Source organism: Crinia signifera, chromosome 5 (genome assembly GCF_055691185.1).
Source record: "Crinia signifera chromosome 5, ASM5569118v1, whole genome shotgun sequence".
Classification (NCBI taxonomy): domain Eukaryota; kingdom Metazoa; phylum Chordata; class Amphibia; order Anura; family Myobatrachidae; genus Crinia; species Crinia signifera.
Window position 1 is genome coordinate 16,108,168 of NC_139221.1, and position 21,781 is coordinate 16,129,948.

Consider the following 21,781-nt stretch of genomic DNA (forward strand, 5'->3'; position numbering starts at 1 on the left):
ACTGACTACAGCGCGAGAGGAAGGAGCGGGACCCAGGCCTCTCCATCAGACCCAGGCAAAAAGTATCCCCGCCCCCTTTCTTGGCACCACTGCATAGAGTGATGTAACTGAAATGTGTTTACAACTACAGTAGCTAGCTAGCAAACCTACTTAACTATAACATGCAAACAGGCTTCAGTAGACAGAACTTTGTCCATTTACAAAGTTTTTGGGGGTTAGGTGATACCTCTTGTCTCATTAAGACATAGGCTGCCTGCATTTGCTTTTTTAAAATCAGGCTTCAGTACAACTTGTGATCAAGATCGAAAAAACGAAAACGAGCAACTTGGAGAAGACCATTAATCTTCATATTTCATCACCCAGAAATTTAGCTTGATTATGAGTTTGCATTTTAAATTGAGCTAAATAAATAACCATCTTGATTACAAGGAAATCTAAATTGTTGGGGTCATAACTGCAACGGAAGGAGCTAAAAGACGAGATGCAAAGTTCTAACCGGGAGCAGATATTTTGACTGCTTTCATTAGTCTGAAAAAAAAACCAAGATTGATGTGTGGCATTGTCATTAGCACCAGGAGGTAATATATCACTGCCTGGGAACAGCATTATCAACTCCTTCAGACGCTTTCCCTAAATGCAGGGAGACTGCGGGAATATGTAGAACAATACAACCTAACCCTGTAAAGATTACAGCCGTAATGTCTTGTGCCATGCATAATTGATCATATCAGTGGGAGGCTGAATGGATATAAAATCAGTGGCATTAAAATGTTTAAATAATTACCAGCAAAGGCTGGGCGGAATGATTGATGACTGATATCTGTAAGTAAAACAATTTGAGGGCAAGCGAGACTTACAGCAATTTAATATAGGCATCTTCTGTACTTCATTTAAAACACAGATCAAGCTCAATCTGATCCTAACTGCATACATTACCTACGGATTGATAAATAATTGGATTTGAACCTCTTGTTTCATTTCATTATACATGCAATGCATCATATATTGAATGATTTCATTGCCGCTTTCGTTGCGGCGGGGAAGCAGATGAAAAGGCGAGATATAAAAGGATTATAATGCATGCACGGGGTAGACCCTATAGAATATGTTGCTACAATGTTAGTGCTGCAGTATATCAAAGCCAAGATAAATGGAATAAGGGATCGGGGAATTTGAAGCTCATGATACTTTCATTTATGCACATGAAGGCCACCAAGATAGGCGGGGCCTGTGAACCATCACCCCCTCCTCCAGTGGAGCCCAAGAGTTGCATCGCATGGTCGTTGCATAGTCCATTCAGTTTGGCCATCTGCATGGAATCTGTTGAAAATGTACTTTTAAAAATGTCTCCGCTGCCTCAGAGGAGACAAATTTTAGAGGCCCTACTGGACCTCTAGAATCTACCCGGAAGTGCCAGATTCTGGAAAAGCATGCACACCCGTGAGCAAGAAACACCCCTGGCAATGAGCATGTAACCACTGGCAACGAACAAGAAACTTCTGGCAGTTGGCATGTGACTCCGGGCAATGAGCATGAAGCCCCTGACAATAGGCATGCAGGTAAAATAAATTCTAATAATGTATGAGAAAGTGGGGCCACCAAAAACTTTTTGGGCAGGGGGGTGCAAAATTTCTAGTTGCGCTACTACACCCCCAACCCTCCTACATAATTTGGGTTGGTCATGCCCCTATCATTGGTACAACATCTACAAGAGGGGGATGGTCAGATGATATTCATAACAGGATGTGGCCATGCCCCTAAACGCTTGGCAGACCTCTCCCCTTTTATAAAGGGTTCAACATTTCTCATGCCAAGGGCTTAGGGAAATATGAATCAAGCCTCGGAAGAGTGGAGAAGTGCATATGTGAAGAAATTTGCTCATAGAACCAATCAACTTCTGGTTGTCAAGTACATTGTGTAAAATAATAGGTTGAAGCTGCCGTTGCTATTTGCCACTTCTCCACTCTTTAGTAGGCTTGATGCATCTTCCACTAATCACTAATACATGATACATGCTCATTTAAGGTTATTAGAAATAACCCTGACTATTCAGAAGAAGGCTGCCGCAGCCAAACCATAGTGGCTATATTCCTTCCCAAAATAAGCTATCAAGAAATACCTATAGATTCTGTTATGGTATCATAGCCCAGACACTTCTGATTTAGCTCTGGGTCAGCTTTTCCCAGACATAAATTGCAAATAGGAATTTGTTAAAAGGAAGATTTTTCTGAACAAGAAGATTCATTCTACAAAAAAATTATAACATTGTAATGACAGTATAAAATGATTGAAATCCCTTGTCAGATCTGTTTTGTCCAAAAGTTAAATTATTAAAGTTAATCAAGTACAATGTTCTACTATGTTCCACAATAATTTTGCCACTTGGGCACTGTATCAGGACACCCTGTCTAGTAGCTCACTTTTTTTTTTTATCCCTCGATCTAAGCAATACCATTAATGAATCCATATTAGTGATAATTAATGAGAATGGAGACAGTGGAGAGCTTCCAGTGGGATAAGACTTGTACCTAAATGTTTTACAGAACATTTATAGAATAATATTTACTTTAAAGTAGTGTTTTAGCGGACTAATGTGAGGAAATCCTGTGGTTAGACTCGTGATGTTCATGACGGTGGAACCCATGCTTAGAATAACTTTACATAAATAACAAAAAGCAGATGAGAAGCTTGGTATGTGCCTTTATAGGTACTTGGAAGAATATGGAGTATTTTGTACAAGGTTATTTAATTCAATTGTACAAATGGTGACAAAGGGAAAATTAACATTTTTTACCAAAATCTGAATTTGCTCATATAATATGCCCCCCCCCCCCCCATCCATCCAGCCTTTCATCCATTGAATCAGTTAAATAAAAAAATAGTTGCCATCATATCCATTTCTCTTGACAAAGGCATGATTTCCTTAACTTCTAATATGTTGTTCAAAACAACGTCTTCTGATTCTTGCTATAAACACAAATTGGAGTGGAAGTAAGGTCTAGGACTACCCCTTGATGATGACGATACCTGACAATTAAGCAAACTGCTTACAAAGTCTACTGGTATTTTATCCCCGACTGACTGAGCAGTAATCTCCCCGACTTGTCCAAAGGTTTTTGGGGAAAACATTAACAGACTTTTTAAAGGAAACAGAACTTTTTTCCCTTCTTAGCAATTAAGAGCCAATGAAAAGATAGTACCTTTGACCTTAATGATAAACCGGACTTCTTTTATCTAGTGTGGACAACCTGGCTCATTAGAGAGACCAATACCCTCACTTCCACTACATCCCACTTCTCTTCGCATACGCACCCTTAACAATTTCTGCATTGATTGCCTTTTGCTAAATTTATGGGAACAATTATCTCCTCCTAACTACATAGCCCTGTGTCCATTCTGATATCTTTAACATTCCACTACCCTCTCCATCTGGTTCTGTTACCCCAACCTCCTTCCTACTTACTAGGACTTACTAGGACTTTGTTCATATGTTAATACTGTTAACTTGTCTCCTGTAATATGTTTGTCTTTATTTAAATGAAAAACTTGAACCTGGTACCTAAATTATAGTTTCCATGGGTTTCATGCTCATTAACAGGAGTTCCATGTTCGTTGCCAGGGATTTCCATGTTCATTGCAAGAAGTTACATGCTCATTGCTAGTGGTTTCGTGCTCATTGCTAGTGGTTTCATGCTCTTGTCCAGTGGTTTTATAGTTGTTTCTAGTGGTTTCTTATTTATTTGCCAGGGGTTTTTTGCTTGTTACCAGGGGATTACATGCTCATTGAAAGGGAGTTACATGCCCATTGCCAGGAGTTACATGCTTGTTGACAGAGGTTTACATGCTCATTGCTAGGGGCACTATATATATATATATATATATATATATATATATATATATATCTTAACTTCTAGGTAGCGATATATGCTACACAATAGGTACTCTATCATCTATAGCATCTGTCTCCTTCGAGGCAGTGGCAATTTTTGGAGATACAGTACATTTTCATCAGGTACCCTATGGACAACCAGACCCATTAGAAAATACAGAGACCATGCTTCGCTACAGCGCCAGCTCCCCCAATCCACCGCTTGGGCTGCAGTGCCATTGTTGCACCACTGCTTCTAAATACAATTTTACATAATATGTATACAGTATGTTCTGTACCTATAAAAAATGCCCTTCATAAATAATTAACTATTTTTCATTTTTCAAATACAATTTATAATAGGCTTTGTCAAAAGAACTTATAGAAATCATTCTGATAGACAGATCAGATAGCTTTTATAAAGTTCCCAAATGACTTTAACAAACATGGGAGGAACATTACAAACACAACACTTGCCAAACAGAGAAATTCAAGAATATTGGAAGTGTTACAGAGTGGTCAAGAAATAGTTATCCACGTACATCAACTGATGAAGGTATGAGTGGAGTGGTGTGGTGTGGTTCTTGGTGCATGGAATATAAAAAAAAAGCCTATAAAGTTTGGCTGCAGAAAGTGGTGTCAGGATGTCAGATATTTTGAAAAATATCAAGTATGTAAGAAAAAGCACAAATGGCATCCACACAAAATGCAAATGTTGCAAGTTTGCAACTTCTTAGTAATGATGATCAGGATAGATGGATGGCATGTGTAGTTAACAAATTGCAAAGTGACACACACTTCCCATCTGACATCTTACTTTTTTATTAAGCGTATTGGTACAGTAATGGTGAAGTTTAAACTACTGGCATCCATACAAAAGCTGATTTTTTTTTTAAGTATTTGTTTTACTTATGTATGGAGATTTATGAATGACTCTGCAGTATTATGGAAACGTATTGGACTCCATAATGTTAGGTTAAGTTGGAGTTAATGACATCATTTGTATCATCACACTCCACCCACTATGACCTATGTCCATCATAGCTCCACCCATTATGACTCATGACTATCACACCCAATCGTGTTGTCATGCACATCAATATCTCATTTTGGCTGGGCATCAGAAGAGATTACTCCTGGACATTCCTAAAGAGTTTTAAGCATTATTATCTTTGGCAAAATATATACTAATATATTTACCGGTACTTGTTTCCTAGCACGGCGCCCCGATGTCCATCGTAGACATCTGATCGCATGCCATATAGCCGCATACGATGCATGCGATGCGAAGCATTTTTTAATTGTACAAGCACCCTGATGAGTGCTTATAGTGTTAAATGCACCCCCACGCCACCCCCACTATCAACGCAAACCCCAAGCGCAAACCCGAAGCGTGGCTAGCGCAGCAAGCCTGCGAGGGGCGGTGGTACGCGTCCTCTGACCTTTTCATACCCCCACTATCCACATCGGTGTGGAGTTGATTCTATATAGTGTGGCAAGCGCAGAGAGCCACCGTGCCCGAAGTGTGGCGAGCGCAGCATATTACTTTACATGTATTCTGCGTCCCATCGCCACACTTTGGGCTCGCCACACTATATAAAATCAACTCCATGCCGACGTGGATAGTGGGGGTATGAAAAGGTCAGAGAACGCGTACCGCCGCCCCTCGCGGGCTCGCTGCGCTCGCCACACTTCGGATTGGCGTTGATCCTGGGGTTGGCATTGACAATGGGGGCCATTTAACATTGTAAGGACCCATCAGGCTGCTTGTACAATCAAAAATCGGATATGGCATAAGATTCAATATTTTATTGTACAATATCGCTTCGCATCGCATCGTATACCATATTAAGTGTTATGGTATACGATGCGATGGGCGCTGTGCTAGGAAACAAGTACCTATTTACCAATATATACTGTATGCAAGGCCTTTCAATGCCGTGATTGAACTTGAGAGTTTTTGATACTGTAGTTACATTTTCTGTAAGCTATTGCTCTTTGTTTTAAGTATTTTTCTATAAAACATGGTTAGTTATTGTACAATGACCTTAAATTGTATGGTATACAGGAAGTTTTGGTTTGTGTACAAAATCCCCTCATCTTAATCCAAACACAAAATTACAATGTCAGTAACAGCGAGCTTGTATTTTAAGTTTAGTGATTTTCTAAGTATTCCAGTTCAGGCAGAAACAGTCCTGAGCAGGGCAATATGATTAAGTATTTTTAATTAAATTGAATTGATTGTTTTAATAATGTTTATTTTTTATTTTGCTATTATTATTATTTTAAATTTAGTTTTTATATTTTGTTTATTTATTATTTTTGCTGTTGATGCAAAAAAGACTCCTTGGTTTAATAAACTCAGGAGAATAAACTTTCTTTTTAATTATACATGCAGAGTATAATGCACCAAACTATAAGACATTTTGTAGACTGTTAAAAGATAGAGTCATATAATAATAATAATAATAATAATAATAATAATAATAATAATAATAATAATAATAATAATAATATCCTGTGTCATATGCTAAACATAGAGTGCAATGGTGCAATGCTAATAGTGATTATTTTTACAGACTACTATCCATCAAAATTGCATGGCATCATAGTGGAGAAATATGAAGATTCTTAAACAATGGAGATGTTTATATCATTGGCTACAAAATGGACAAAATATAACAATGCTATTGTCAGTGAGCTTGAAAAATTCTCTAATACCCCTTTCACACTGAACCTCAAATTACCGGGTGAAGCAATTCTACCGGTTAATTTGTTCAGAGTAAAAAGGTCAACTCAAGTCTTTCCTTGGGTCGGCGACCCAGGTTGATCATTCCACACTAAAGAATTACCCATGTAATTAAGCATTTTATCGGGTTGACATTTTTAACTCGGTAATATGCTGCTCAGTGTGAATTCGTGAAAGGGGGTCAGACTGCCCCCGACAAAATGACCCAGCACTCAAAATGCTGGGTTATTGCCAGGTCACATGGTCTTAATTGTGTGGAGTGTGGATGTTCTCTGTGGGTTTCCTCTGGGTTCCCTGGATTTCTCCCACAATCCAAAAATATACAGATGGGGCAGGTCTCATCATTGCAGCGGATGGCGATGGCGACGCCAGCCGCCATCCCCCGCCACCCGCCATCTGTACAGCGAAAGGGGATGCGCACGCACGAGATGCGCGCGTGTCCCCTTCCGATGGCGCTTCCCCCAGGTCACCGCCAGCTTGTCGGCGGTTACCCGGGGTCCCCACCGCCTCCCCGCACCCCCCCCCCTAACTGAAGCGGAGATGGACAGGGTTCCCGTCGCCCCGCCGACGGAAACTGAGACGCACGTGAGATGCACGCGCGTCTCAGTCAGATGGCGAGCCGGGCTGCTGGCGGATCGTCAGCGGTGACGTTCTGGCGGCTCGCCAGCAAAGAAGAGCCGGCCCCATCTGTAGCAGTAGGTAAACTGACCTGAGAAAAACGAATTAACCTTATAGTTTATGTATCTGTACATGTGGTAGGGAATATATTGTAGATTGTAAGCTCTACTGGGGCAGCAAATTATAAGAAGGGCAAAAAATCTCTGTAAATGAGCTATTTAACTAATAATAATAATAATAATAATAATTATTATTATTATTATTATTAGAATATTTTCCTTTGAAGCAGTTACTTAGCCAGAAGCAGTGAGGTTGAGGTGTTAGAAGTGGACATATACAGTATCTTACCATAATAAGGGGGAGTTTAATTGATACCAATAATTATTCAGGCCACAAAAAAACTTTTACTTTTGCACACTTTTTTTCAGTCTATTCAATAAGAGCCCTCTTATGCCCCAAAAACATACAGAATCTATGATAAGTTCACAAACCTATGTGTTTTGGGGATTTTTTTTCGGAGCCTGCTGAAGTCTCCAATAATAGCTGCCAGTAGCTGCACTTCACAGCTAACAGTAATTTACCATGGTTAACTCTACCCCCCCCCCCCCCCCCCCCACACACACACACACACACACACACACACACACACAACCTCTAAATCTATTCTCTCACCTTAAGATATATTTGGCAGTTTATCTTGCGTTTTTTATGGAAAATATTGCAATGTTTCACTGTTAAATCCCATTTCCTGGCACACCTAGCTTTAGTTTATTAATTATAAATTATGTTTCCTAAATTAAATACTGAATTTGACAAAGAATTCTGAATCAATCAAAAAGAAACAAAAACCCTACAATGTTGTTTACATTTTGATTCATTCTAACATTTCAATATGATAACTGTGCATTTATTTCCAGTAAGAGAACAGAAACATTGAATAAAATGGCATCTTAGTGAGGGTATTACCAGGTTATTCTTTGAGACAGCTCCCGTGTATAGCTATTTTTATCAACGGTAGTTCTTGTATGAACACAGAACAAGACATTTTGCTAACTTTGTTATGTACAATGCCATATGCCATGTTGTAAGTTAAAAAAAGGATGATGTTTTAATGCGGTTTTATGTTGACTTATGGTCATTGCGGCTCAAAAAATTAGCTGAATATAGTAGTTAAGAAAAACCCCTTGCAAGGAAAAGGCCTGATACTTGTTTTCTACAGTATTTTGGCAATAAGACAAGGTCAACGCCATTTTTATTGTAGAGGACACTTTGGGGGATATTTACCATACATTCTAGAGTACAGGGAGAGGTTCTCCCAATAGTAACCAATAAGGATTAGGCTACCACTGATCTGGGACATTATAGAAAATATCTGGAAACTGATTGTCTATGGGAAACTTCATAGCAGGTTTGATAAATCTCCCCCCGTTAATGCAATAGCTTTGTGGTTCTCACCGATGCATGTTGGTAGAGTGTCGTTCCATTGAGCTAAAGCATTAGGCACCGTTTCACATCGAATGGACACTGATCCACGGAGAATATATCCTGGGTTACATTCAAAGAAGACCACAGAGCCAACAGCAAAATCATTTCCAATCCTCTTTCCAAAGCGAGGTTCTGGCACGGAGCTACATTGAGTGGCGCTCGTCCTTGGAACGGCTAGGAAAGAATGAAATGTAATCCTTAGAATAATTTTATTCTATACATTTGAATAAACCAGAAATACAGTACAAGCAATTAGCAATGGCAGTTTATCACGGCAGACATTATTTTGCTGAATACAACGGCTTCCCAAAATTATAAAAAAAAAGAGCTTGGCGCATAATCTTATTTCAATAAATACATGTGACCAGTTTTTTATTTCTGTTAATTAGACTGATCTAGACAGACAGGCGTGCTGCCTTAAATCACTACAAACACATTTTCTAAATGTGAGAGTAAACTGTAAAGCTAATGTTTGCATTGACGGAGGTGTGAGAAATCCAGGCATATGTCAATCTTCGAATGGAAACACATTCAAAAAAACTTTACAGCAACAGCATAAGATAAAAAAATCACCTTAGCGGGAAACAGCATGTTCAACTGTGAGTTCTAAGGTTTTTTAAACTCAATGGAAAGTTTTGCAAAGATAACAGGCACAAGGCCACAGTAGCGATGATGGATCATACAGTTGACAATGCCAAGATAACCAGTCAATAAGTTGAGCCTGAAAGGTTGATAGGCACAAGGTCAACATTGGAAAAGGGTTGACATTAGCAAAAGGTTGACAGGAAAAAGGTAGACATGTGAATAATGTCAACATGAGTTTTTCACAGGGGTTTGATGTCAATGTTGACACCCATAGACATTGACCCTCATTAGTGTAGCGCACTCTGTCACATGGCCCTTTTCGCTCACCATGGCTTGGACATGGTGCCTCGCACTGGAAAAAAAATCAACATTCCCAATTGTAGTTCATGTGTGAAAAGTTCAACATGAGTTTTTCACAGGGGTTTGGTGTGAATGTTGACAGCCGTTGACATTGACCCCTCATTAGTGTAGCACACTTTGTCGCATGGCTCTTTTTGCTTGCCATGGCTTGGACATGGTGCCTCACACTGGAAAAAAATCAAAAATTTGGGAAAAACTCACATTGACTTTTTTTGTGTCAATCATTGGCATGTAGTCTTTGTGTCGTGTGGACCTATTGTCAATGTCAACTTAGTCCATGTCAACTTTTTGTCAATGTTGACCTAGTCCATGTCAACCATATTGTGTTGACCTATTAACTATAGACCTAGTCACTGTTGCTCTATTATCTAGAAGCCCAAACGTGTAAAACTCTTCAATAAAACATAAGGATGTGAGATTTCTGATATCCATACAGTATCATTTAAAGAAAGGAATGATTTATTGATTGATTGAATGCTTAGAATTATATCAAAGTAAAACAATAGATGTAGAGGACTATAACCTGCCCTGTGCCAGCCCCACCTTCTGAACATGTAATATCATGACATCACGATGAGGGAAGTAGGGCTGCCATGACAATGAAGAAACTGAGCAAGTGCAAAGTACTAGCCTGCAGGGCACCGTTCCAGATGTCTTACAAACAAAGGGCCTGATTATGATCTGCTTGGTAAGCTAAGATGCCGCCCCACCAAATGTTGTCCTCCCCCCACCGCTGATTCCCCTTACAACCATGCGAGGGGATATGTTTTGAAGGCACATTCCCTCGCATGTCTTCTCTGCAGGAGAACCCATTCGATGGTCACTGACCATCAAATGATTTCTCCTGGCTGTTTCACAAATAAAAGACAGTCTGAACTGACTTTTGTGTGTGTGTCCCTGCCCAAAGACTGCAGGCATCATCCCGCTCGAGTAACCATTGATTCCCCTGGGTGTTCCACCCAGCGTTTTCATGGGGATGCCCATAATTCACATGAGCGATCCCTGTCCCACCCCGATGTATGCGAATGGCTCGGTGACTTTGCAACTCGCTGATGCCATTCGATAAGGAGGCCTCCACCATGTGCATAATACAACATGTCCATGTGCAGTCCCCTAAACATCGGGATGGGGCATGAACTTGCAATATAGTGAGAAATTATGAATGACCCCCCTAAATGCGAGTGCCACCAGGGAGTAATGGTGCCCCCCCCTTAGTCCCTGTTCCATGGATAGTGGCACCATTCAACCACAATTGTCCAATTATGAATGATGTTGTTTTTTTATAGATTAAACAAAAGCTTTTAAAATGCTGTTTTTGCAGAAATAAAATTTGTAAGCGGTTTCTATAGCTGGAGGAAAAATGATTGGGAGCAAAAATTATATGTATATCCACTAATTGGCTTCTTAACAACAGTGCAATCCGTTGCAGTAACTAGAGCCCTTATATACTGTAACTAGGTGATTCATTGTGCCCTACGGGCGCTCTTCACACCGTCGTAAGGGGCTGCGCCCCCTTAATTTGTGAATCTTTGTATATGAGAAATATGGTTAGAATTGTATGAAAGATGCCCTGTATTGCATCTTAGGTGTCCACGAAGCGCGGGAGGGGGGGTCGCGGAGGGTGCCGCGAATTGCAGGAGGGGGGGTCGCGGGGGGTGCCGCGAATTGCAGGAGGGGGGGTTGTGGGGGGGGTGGATGCTGCGAATCGCGGGAGGGGAGGGATTGCAGAGAATCGCGGGAGGGGGGTCGCGGGGTGGGTTGCTGCAAATCGCGGGAGGGGGGTTACGGGGGCGGGGGTTGTGGCGAATCATGGTAGGGGGGTCGCGGGGGGGGTGCCGTGAATCACGGGAGGGGGGGTCACGGGATGGGGTGCCGAGAATCGCGGGGGGGTTGTGTGTGTGCCGTGAATCGCGGGAGTGGGGGTTGCGGGGGGGGGGGGTGGGGGGGGTGTGACGCGAATCGCCACAAGAAAAAATCAACACAGAAAGGTCAACACATGTAAATGTTGACATAAGTGTGGCACTTCATTGGTGTCCATGTCGACACATGAGAATGAATATGAAAACATTCAAAAAATGAAAAAAAAAAACTTCAAAAACTCATGTCAACCTTTTTCATTGTCGACCATAGCCATGTCAGTGTTTTCCATGTGCAATTTAATTCTGGAGCTGCCGCGAATCGCGGGGGGGTGCCGCGAATTGCGGGAGGGGGGGTCGCGGGGGTGGGGGGGTTACGGGGCGGGGGTTGCGGCGAATCATGGGAGGGGGGGTCGCGGGGGTGTGCCGTGAATCACGGGAGGGGGGGTCACAGGGTGGGGTGCCGAGAATCGCGGGGGAGGTGTGTGTGTGTGTGCTGTGAATCGCGGGAGTGGGGGTTGTGGGGGGGGGTGGGGGGGGTGTGACGCAAATCGCTACAAGAAAAAATCAACACAGAAAGGTCAACACATGTAAATGTTGACATAAGTGTGGCACTTCATTGGTGTCCATGTCGACACATGAGAATGAATATGAAAATATTCAAAAAATGACAAAAAAACTTCAAAAACTCATGTCAACCTTTTTCATTGTCGACCATAGCCATGTCAGTGTTTTCCATGTGCAATTTAAATCTGGAGCTGCCGCGAATCACGGGGGGTGCCGCGAATTGCGGGAGGGGGGGTTGCGGGGTTGGGTGCCGCGAATCGCGGAAGGGCGGGGTTCACAGGGGTTCCGGTGGGGGGTTGCCGCGAATTGCGGGAGGTGGGGGGTCACGGGGGGTGCCGCGAATCGCGGGAGGGGGGGTTGCGGGGGGGGGGTGACGCGAATCGCCACAAGAAAAAATCAACACAGAAAGGTCAACACATGTAAATGTTGACATAAGTGTGCCACTTCATTGGTGTCCATGTTGACACATGACAATGAATATGAAAACATTCAAAAAATGAAATAAATCTTCAAAAACTCATGTCAACCTTTTTCATTGACCATAGCCGTGCCAGTGTTTTGCATGTGCCATTTAATCCTGGGGGTGCCGCGATTTGCGGGAGGGGGGGGGGGTTTGCGGGGGGTGGGTGCCGCGAATCGCGGGAGAGCGGGGTTCATGGGGGTTCCGGTGGGGGGTTGCCACGAATTGCGGGAGGGGGGGGGGTCGCGGGGGGGTGCCGGGGTGCCGCGAATCGCCGGAGGGGGGGTTGCGGGGGGTGTGACGCGAATCGCCACAAGAAAAAAATCAACACAGAAAGGTCAACACATGTAAATGTTGACATAAGTGTGGCACTTCATTGGTGTCCATGTCGACACATGAGAATGAATATGAAAATATTCAAAAAATGACAAAAAAACTTCAAAAACTCATGTCAACCTTTTTCATTGTCGACCATAGCCATGTCAGTGTTTTCCATGTGCAATTTAATTCTGGAGCTGCCGCGAATCACGGGGGGGTGCCGCGAATTGCGGGAGGGGGGGTCGCGGGGGTGGGTGCCGCAAATCGCGGGAGGGCGGGGTTCACAGGGGTTCCGGTGGGGGGTTGCCGCGAATTGCGGGAGGTGGGGGGTCACGGGGGTGCCGCGAATCGCGGGAGGGGGGGTTGCGGGGGGGTGTGACGCGAATCGCCACAAGAAAAAATCAACACAGAAAGGTCAACACATGTAAATGTTGACATAAGTGTGCCACTTCATTGGTGTCCATGTCGACACATGACAATGAATATGAAAAAATTAAAAAAATTAAAAAGAAATCTTCAAAAACTCATGTCAACCTTTTTCATTGTCGACCATAGCCATGTCAGTGTTTTGCATGTGCCATTTAATCCTGGGGCTGCTGCGAATTGCGGGGGGTGCCGCGAATCGCGGGAGGGGGGTCGCAGGGGGGGTGCCGCCAATCGTGCAAGGGGGGGTCGCGGGGGGGTTCTTTTTGCCGCGAATCGCGGGAGGGAGGTCGCGGGGGGGTGTTTTTTCCGCGAATCGGGGGGGGGGTCACGGGGGAGGGTTTGCCGCGATTCGCGGGAGGGGGGGGTCGCGGGGTGGTGGTTATGCCGCGAATTGCGGGAGGGGTCGTGGGGGGTTCTTTTTGCAGCGAATCGCGGGAGGGGGGGTCGCGGGGGTGTTTTTGCTGCGAATCGTGGTAGGGGGGGTCGCGGGTGTTTTTGCCGCGAATCGCGGGAGTGGGGGGGCGCGCGGGGGAGAGGTTTTGCCGCAAATCGCGGGAGGGGGGAGCTCACCTGGTGGCTGTGGAGTAGCAGTGCTGGGCAACATGGGAAGGCAGTGGGTGTCTGGCACTGTCTGTGGGCTCACTGGGCTGGTTCTCTGTCACATACCTCCCAACATGACCCTCTCCAGGAGGGACACAATGCTCTGTTTCTAGACTTCCCCTTAATGTATGATTGCCATCACCTGTTTTAAACAGGTTAATTTCTCAGAAAGGTGTTCAGCACAGATGAAGGCAATCACACATTAAGAGGAAAGTCCAGGAACAGAGCGTTATAGACACAGACACCCACTTTGAGTGACAGATGTAGCCAAATATATAGGAGATACAACAGCAATAAAAAAATGAGTCTTTAATTCAGCAATTACAGTATTTCCCTGATTTAATGACCAATCCATCAATTTGTGTCCATACAGTCCTTATATGTCCTATTGCAGATTATTTTCATCCACAGATCAAAGCTGTGAATAAAGAAGGGTCAATTTCACAAGTAAAATGCTAGTAACAGTCTGCAAATCCACCGATTGGAAGGGGACATCTAACATGTTGCAAAAACCTGATTTACCAATTGTGATAAATTTTCCGTTGAAATCGTCAATTACTGAACCCCAAACATTGCTAATTTTACAATTGTATCAATTGTTTCCTAATGTATGGGTGGGACTGGTTCAAGATTTTTTCACCGCCTTAGGCAAAACTTCATCTTACTGCTTCTTCCACCACCCACACACCAATACTGACTTTCCAGAACCTCAGGTGACCTTGTGGAGGTGGCATCTTAGAAGTTCAACACCTGCCATTTGGAATAAGTTCAACAAGGATGCCACTCTAATGCCCCTTTCAGACCGCACTTTTAAAATGGTAAATTGCCGTTTTTTTACCGTTTTAAAACGGTAATGTGTGCGGTCTGAAAGGTCCAGTCCCACTTAACCGGTTAGAAAATGCCGTTTTTTCTAACCGGTTAAAATGCAGGGTCCTACCCGTTTCTGAACCGGTATTTTAGCGCAAAAATCGGCTCAGAAACGGTATTTAGGACCCAGCCAATGAGCTGGGTCCTAAATTCAGCACAGTGAATACTTAATGAGCGCTCATTAAGTATTCACAGCACTGGAGCCCCCCCCGCGCGTGTCGACACCCCCGCGCGCGTGTCGACGCCCCCCCGCGCGTGTCGACGGCCCCCCCCGCGTGTCGACCCCCCGCGCGTGTCGGCGCCCCCCCCCCCGTGTCGACTTACCCCGTGCCGGTATCTCCGTTGTGGTTCCCGGCACTGCAGCTCAGTATGCTCGGAAAGCACTTATGAAAAAAGTGTCTTTCAGAAAATGGCTGCCCCCCATACGGAAGACAGTTTTTTTAAACAGGGTTTCCTATGGGGCAGCCATTTTCTGGAAGACACTTTTTTCATAAGTGCTTTCCGAGCATACTGAGCTGCAGTCCACAACGGAGGTACCGCACGGGGTAAGTCGACACGGGGGGGGGGGGCGCCGACACGCGGGGTGGGGTGGGGGGGGCGTCGACACGCGCGGGGGGCGTCAACATGCGCGGGGGGCGTCGACATGCTCTCGGTCGACACGCGAGGGGGGGGGGGGGAGCTGCACGGAGGGGAGGGCTGAAGGCTGCACTGGCTTTGACCCTGTATTTGGAAAGTTTCCAAAAACGGGTCTGCCAGTGTCAAAAAATCGGCACTTAAACGGTAATATACCGTTTAAGTGCTGCGGTGTGAAAGGGGTTTTATCTGGCAGACCCGTTTTTGGAAACGTTTCCAAATACAGGGTCAAAGCCAGTTATGCGGTCTGAAAGCAGCATAAGAGACATCCTTAATTGTGTGATAGTCAGACTTATGGGTCCCATACACTTCTGGGGGCCCTAGGAAGCTACCTAATGGTATAGCCTGCCCGGTATATGGGCCCCACAAGTTAGCGGGGTAATGTTTGAAGCAATGGAGACAAGATAATCTGATAAAACATAGTCTAAAAACAACAGTAACATATTTTGTTGTCATTGTTTTACTCTGGCATGGATGAGACGTTCTAAAGTGGATAATGTAGTAAAATATATCATTATGGCTGCCACTGTCTGGCATGATAGGAAAGATATAGTAATTTTTGTCCCTTTGGCAACACAAGTCACCGATGATAAGGGTTTATTTTTATGACAAGCTTTCAATGTGATGAGCATACGACAGGATACAGCTTCACAGTACTGTACTGGGTTATAAACCAAACTTTTTAACATACTGTAGCTTGTTATGACTACACAGCAAGAGAATAGGTCAATGATTATCCCAAAAGTGTGCAATGCATCTTGAGTAACACTCAAAATATATATTTTAGAAAAAAACTATTTTTGAATCAAAAATTAGCTTTATACTGGATCATACTGAATATAAGGCATACATGCCTATTAATGCAGAATGTTTGTCCCTAAGTGGCTACTCTCTGGTGATCACCAGTCTGTATTGATATGCACTATGGAAAACATCTATAGATCCAAGAGATTGGCAATTGAAACAGTATTTAAAATGGTATATTACCATTTTAAACCCCTTTCACACTGCACATAAATACCGTGTCTCAAACAGGTTTGCAGTGTAAAAGCAGGACAGACAGTAGCTATGAGAGAGCAGTGCATATATAATGAGCCGCTCATTACATATGCACATATGTAATGAGAACAGTGCATATGAATGAGCCGCCTATTATATATGCACATATGTAATTATCAGCTCATTACATATGCACTGTGCTCATTACATATGTGCATATGTAAAAAGTGGCTCATTACATATGCACTGCGCTCATTACATATGTGCATATGTAAAAAGTGGCTCATTACATATGCACTGCGCTCATTACATATGTGCATATGTAAAAAGTGGCTCATTACATCTGCCCCTTTTGGGTTAGCATACCATTTGGACACATTGTACATGTTTTGTTAAAAAAAAAAAAAAAAACATTGGGGTTATTCAGACCTAATTGTATTTTTGCAAAATGTCACAAAAGTACAACTTCCGACTGTAGTATGCGGGGAACCACCCAGTACAGGGCAAGGCTGCCCTGCATGCAGTACATATAGTGCACGCAGTTCCAGATTTCTGCAGGTTTGCCAATATTGTCATAGTGGCAATCATTCACAATTTGGTTTTGCCTTGTAAAGGATTGCTGCATTGAAAATATGGGCAGACAAGCAAAAATTCTGTAACAACCTTGCATCTTGCATCATAGGCGGATTTTCTACAAGGCAACCTAGGCACCTGCCTAGGGCCCAGCAGGTCCCAAGGATCCCCATAAAGATATTATGGCCATCCAAAACCTTCCCAGAAGAGCATTGCGTGAGTACTACAGTATGTGGCATCATGTCACACTGCCAAAATCCCTTTGATAGGATAAAATAAACACTGAACACACCAAATGGTCTTATCTACTGTATGTGGGCAGTCAGTTTACTGTAAATGAAACACAGGTATTAGGCCTACTTAAAAGAGACATTGAGGCTTATTCAGATTTGTACCCAATGCCATGTTCCCACAGCTGAGCATTTATCAGTAGACTGTGCACAATATCAAGGCCACCTGCAGTCAGCAGCAAAAATATAGTGCTATGGACTGTTTAAGGGAGGAGGGCCCCAAACTGGTATCTTGCATAAGGCTCCATGAGGTCTAGATCTGGCTCTGTTGGTAGGAATGCATGGTCATGGTGTCCGAATCTATCTTTTGGATCATCCTGAATCATTGGGGGTTATTTAAGTTCCTTCGGTCCTCTGTGCATTCTCACGGAGGATCGATGGTGTGCTTCTGCACATGCGCAGGCGCGATTGTGTCGCTGGGTGCACACACCCATGACGGCGTGCAGGGGGTGGAGAAGGGCAGGGGGCGCCGGGCTGCCCAATTACCATATGGTAACGCCCAGTGTTCCATGGGTGTTCCCATGAGAACACTAGGTGTCCTCATGGTAATGAGGCGGTAACGCAGGAGCAGGGGGCTGGCAGCTGACATCACCAGATGTCAGCTGCCAGCCCATATCCGTGCCAGCAAGTACGCATATGTCATTGACTTAAAAGTCACTTTTATATGCGTGTACCTTCCACATCTTTCGATGGTCGCGGACCATCGAAAGATGTGGGATGTTACCCGCAGGCATACAAATGGATGTGCGCCTGTGCCGGCGAACCTCTGCGAGGGGGGGGGGGGGGGGGCAGGTGGCCGTTCATTCGCCGGGCGGGGTTTGGTGGATTTGCAAGGCTGCGAATTTGCAGCCTTGTGAATCAACCAAAATAACCCCATTATCTGCTCCATTATATGGTGAAATTATCACCAGCGAGGGGAACAAACATTTGTCCATGGTGAAAATTCACACAGGCACACAGGAGAACCTCCTTGTCATTCACTTTGTATTCTTAAGCTGAATTCTACCTGCCTCCTTCCCCGGCTAGATGTATTCATTAAGAAATAATGATGAATCAGGTCTGCCGGATGATGCTAGATGCTTGTTTTTCATTATTGTTTGTCCCTCACTATTTATATGCACAAACAGATATTTGTGTACTACTGTATCTTCTAATTTTATAAAATAGTCATTGAGTTAGACACATGTTAAAGTTGACAAAAATTATCCCTCTAGTAGAATTACTGCAAATTCTTTATTGACCAATAAGACAGAATTTCTGCTTTTGAGAACCACACGTCAAGCCATTTTGAACTGTTTTTTTTTTGTTTTGTTGTTGTGCAATAATGGTTAAAAATAATCAGTTTACTTATACATTTAACAAAACAATCTTTATATTACAGTTATTATTTTAGCATAATTAGACCTAATATTAAATTACTATTCAGGTGAAAACCTCTATAGTATATCTCATCACTTCTCTTCAGTTACTCATGTTTTCATTGCATTACCATCCTCAAATAATGACCAAAGACTAATCAATATTTGGAGCAATTTGTAAGATGTGACAAATGACCACCTATTTAAATGGGTCAAACTTTGTTATCCTTTTAATTGTATGAAAAATAACAAAAATCATATTTATTATACTTTCTTCCATTTGACATACTGGATCCATAGTTGAGTACTTTTTGCACAAGAGTTTAATCAAAGCCACACAATAATACTTTTGAAGCAAATGAAAACATCCCCATCAATGTCTTACGGACTTAAAGGACGCATATTCCTTCTGCAATGGTCATGAAGATAACTTATTGGTATAGAGTATGCTAAACATGTACAGTATTTGAAAAATACTAGAAAATACAAAACAAAATCTTAAAGATAAATTCACTTAGATGCCCATTTTAGTCTTTGCTATCTGACTTGGTTGTTTTTTTCTCATTGGATTACTGTGGATGAGCTTCTTTGTTCTTGATCACTTTCTTTGCAGATCTTATCTCTTGTTTAGACCCCTGTCAACTATCTCAACTTTTTTAAAGAAAAAGTGCCACTATTGACCATTTATATAACACATAATGGGATGCAGGTAAAATACCAACGATTGAGATCCCGCCAGTCAGGATCCCGACACTTGGAATTCTTACAGGCGAGATCCAAATCTTCCATTTGCAGAGTGAGGGGAGAATGTAGCCGGGAATGGGGGGGTTAGGTTTAGACAAATACTGGAGGGGTTAGGCTGTGTTGGGGGGGGGGGATAGGGTTAAGCACCATCTGGGAGGGTTTAATGTTAGGTACCACCTGGGGGGGGGGGGTTAGGGTTAGGCTTTGGGAGGTTTAGGGTAAAAGGGGAAAGGAGGGGGGATCTAATCTTCCGAGCCCCTGTTGGCATTGCTAGTGTTCAGGTTGCCAGTGTCGGGATATTGACCAACAGCATCCTGACCATCAGGAAATCATACTGATCATATTCAGTTCTATAGGAAAGTGGGGTGGTATAAATGTAGGCCATTATTCCAGTTCTATTCGATGACCAAAAAGTGCCAATGGTAACCAATACAGTTTTGATGACAAAAGATTTGGGAAATGTTAAAATGTGAGAATTCAATATATATTGAGGTCATTTTTGGGGATTATCATTCTATTTTTCAATGAAATCTTGCTTCAGGAGTAACATTAAAAAACAAGTAACATTTTTAGTAACAAACTACTGAAAGCTACAGTACTGTAGTGTTATCATTTTTCCTTTTACAGTACAGTGAGCAATAAAATACAGTAGTAACATCAGTTTGTGTTATAAATCAGATGCACAAAATACTGTCTATTGCAACTACAGTTAGATTTCATACATCCTTTCATTGCAAGTGGTATTTGAGTCTACTGATATTTGTACAGTACAGTTATACTTCTGATTGGGTATACACTGGACAATATTGTGATTATGCTAATAATCTAATAACTCATTCACACATTTGAAATGTTGAAAAGAAAGGTTAAATCAAGTTAAAGTGCAGTGTTATGATGCATTAATCATCTATTTTAATTCATTTTACATGCATTATAAACCAGCTTTACTAGTAGCATGTTTTAATGCATGAGAAAAAAAGGTGTGCAGTTTGTTTTCTCAATGTTGTCAATTTTACAACACAATGGTGAGCCCGTAAGAAAGCTAAAGACATTAACAGTGAAAGTTGTAAACTAATCACAATTCCTGGTTACCTAGTGTTGTGCATGGTGATTTCAAATGAAGATTTTTTTTTTTCTATTCTAATTCCCATGTACCCTCATTTAATTTTAAAATTTTTACAAAATTACTGAATTTTCAATTTGCTTATCTTTGTTTAATTAGTTATTTATAATTTTAAAAGCTTTGTTACTAGTTGCAAACATTTGCAGTATGTAGAAATTAGACTTGGTTTATATTGGGTATCAAAATAGTTGGTACAAATTCAAAGTGGCTTTAACTAAATAAAATTACAAGGTGAATAATCTTAGTACAATTTTAACACATCAGCTAATCAAATGTACCGGTGAAGTTTAATCCATTCCAGCCAAGTATGCCAGTAAAACTATCTACTGTAAATATTATTTAATAAAAAGCAATATTCGGAATAAAAAAAAAAAAAAAGGATTATGAAGGCAAACTGAAAAGTTATTTTTTTATAAAATTATTTAAAAAAAATCCCTAGAAGTAAATATTACACTGTCCAGTGTAATGAAAAATGTTTTCTTAAGTTCTGATCAGAATGGTATATGTATTTACCTTGATAGACAAAGTGAAATCCTTTCGAAGTCATTGGTCCAATAGTTGTAAATCTAATTATAATCTGGTTACCAGAACTTAGTGGAAGTGTCTCTCCTACTCAACAAAATAAATACAACAAAATTTATTAACAAGCCAACAATTTCTGATTTTGTTGTTATTTGTGCACTCAAGAACAATGTGTAAGAAAGATTGTATTATCACTCTCTGATTAAAATATAAACATGCTAAGGGTACTTGTGGAGTATCACGGCTCCCACGACCTTGATCGTATGCTGATCGTATGCTGATCGTATGCGAAAAAATCGCATAGCATCGCATACGATCAAATCGCATGCGATGCGATGCGATCGCACCCGATTTTGCACTGAAATGCATCAAAATGCATTGAAATGTGTAGTAAATATGTTAATTGGCCCCCAACTGTCATTTTTCACTGTGTACCACCCCCAATATCAACACCAACCCGAAGCGTGGCGAGCGCAGCGAGCCCGCGAGGGGTGGCGGTACGTGTCCTACGACCTTTTCATACACCCACTATCCACGTCGGCATGGAGTTGAGAATAGAAAGTGTGGCGAGCGCAGTGAGCCACCGAGCCCGAAGCGTGGCGAGCGCACGCGGATACCTTCACAGCTATACCCGTCCCCTCGCGGGCTTCACAGGTATCCGTGTCCCCTCGCCACGCTTCGGGCTCGGTGGCTCGCTGCGCTCGCCACACTTTCTATTCTCAACTCCACGCCGACGTGGATAATGGGGGTATGAAAAGGTCGGAGGACGCGTACCGCTGC

General features: G+C 42.5%; 1 protein-coding gene across 6 annotated transcripts in view; it reads right to left on the minus strand.

The window, feature by feature from the left end:
- The window catches only part of CSMD3 (CUB and Sushi multiple domains 3), a 969,186-nt gene that overhangs the window by 230,801 nt on the left and 716,604 nt on the right, over window positions 1-21,781 (minus strand). For 4 of the 6 annotated variants that reach the window (XM_083186712.1, XM_083186711.1, XM_083186715.1 and 1 more), the window contains 2 exons: window positions 20,993-21,088; window positions 8,691-8,894 (listed from right to left, as the gene is read on the minus strand). In XM_083186712.1, the coding sequence (XP_083042838.1) occupies window positions 8,691-8,894; window positions 20,993-21,088 (300 nt within the window). The remainder of the gene's footprint in view (window positions 1-8,690; window positions 8,895-20,992; window positions 21,089-21,781) is intronic. The other 2 variants (XM_083186713.1, XM_083186716.1) reach the window with 1 other exon arrangement.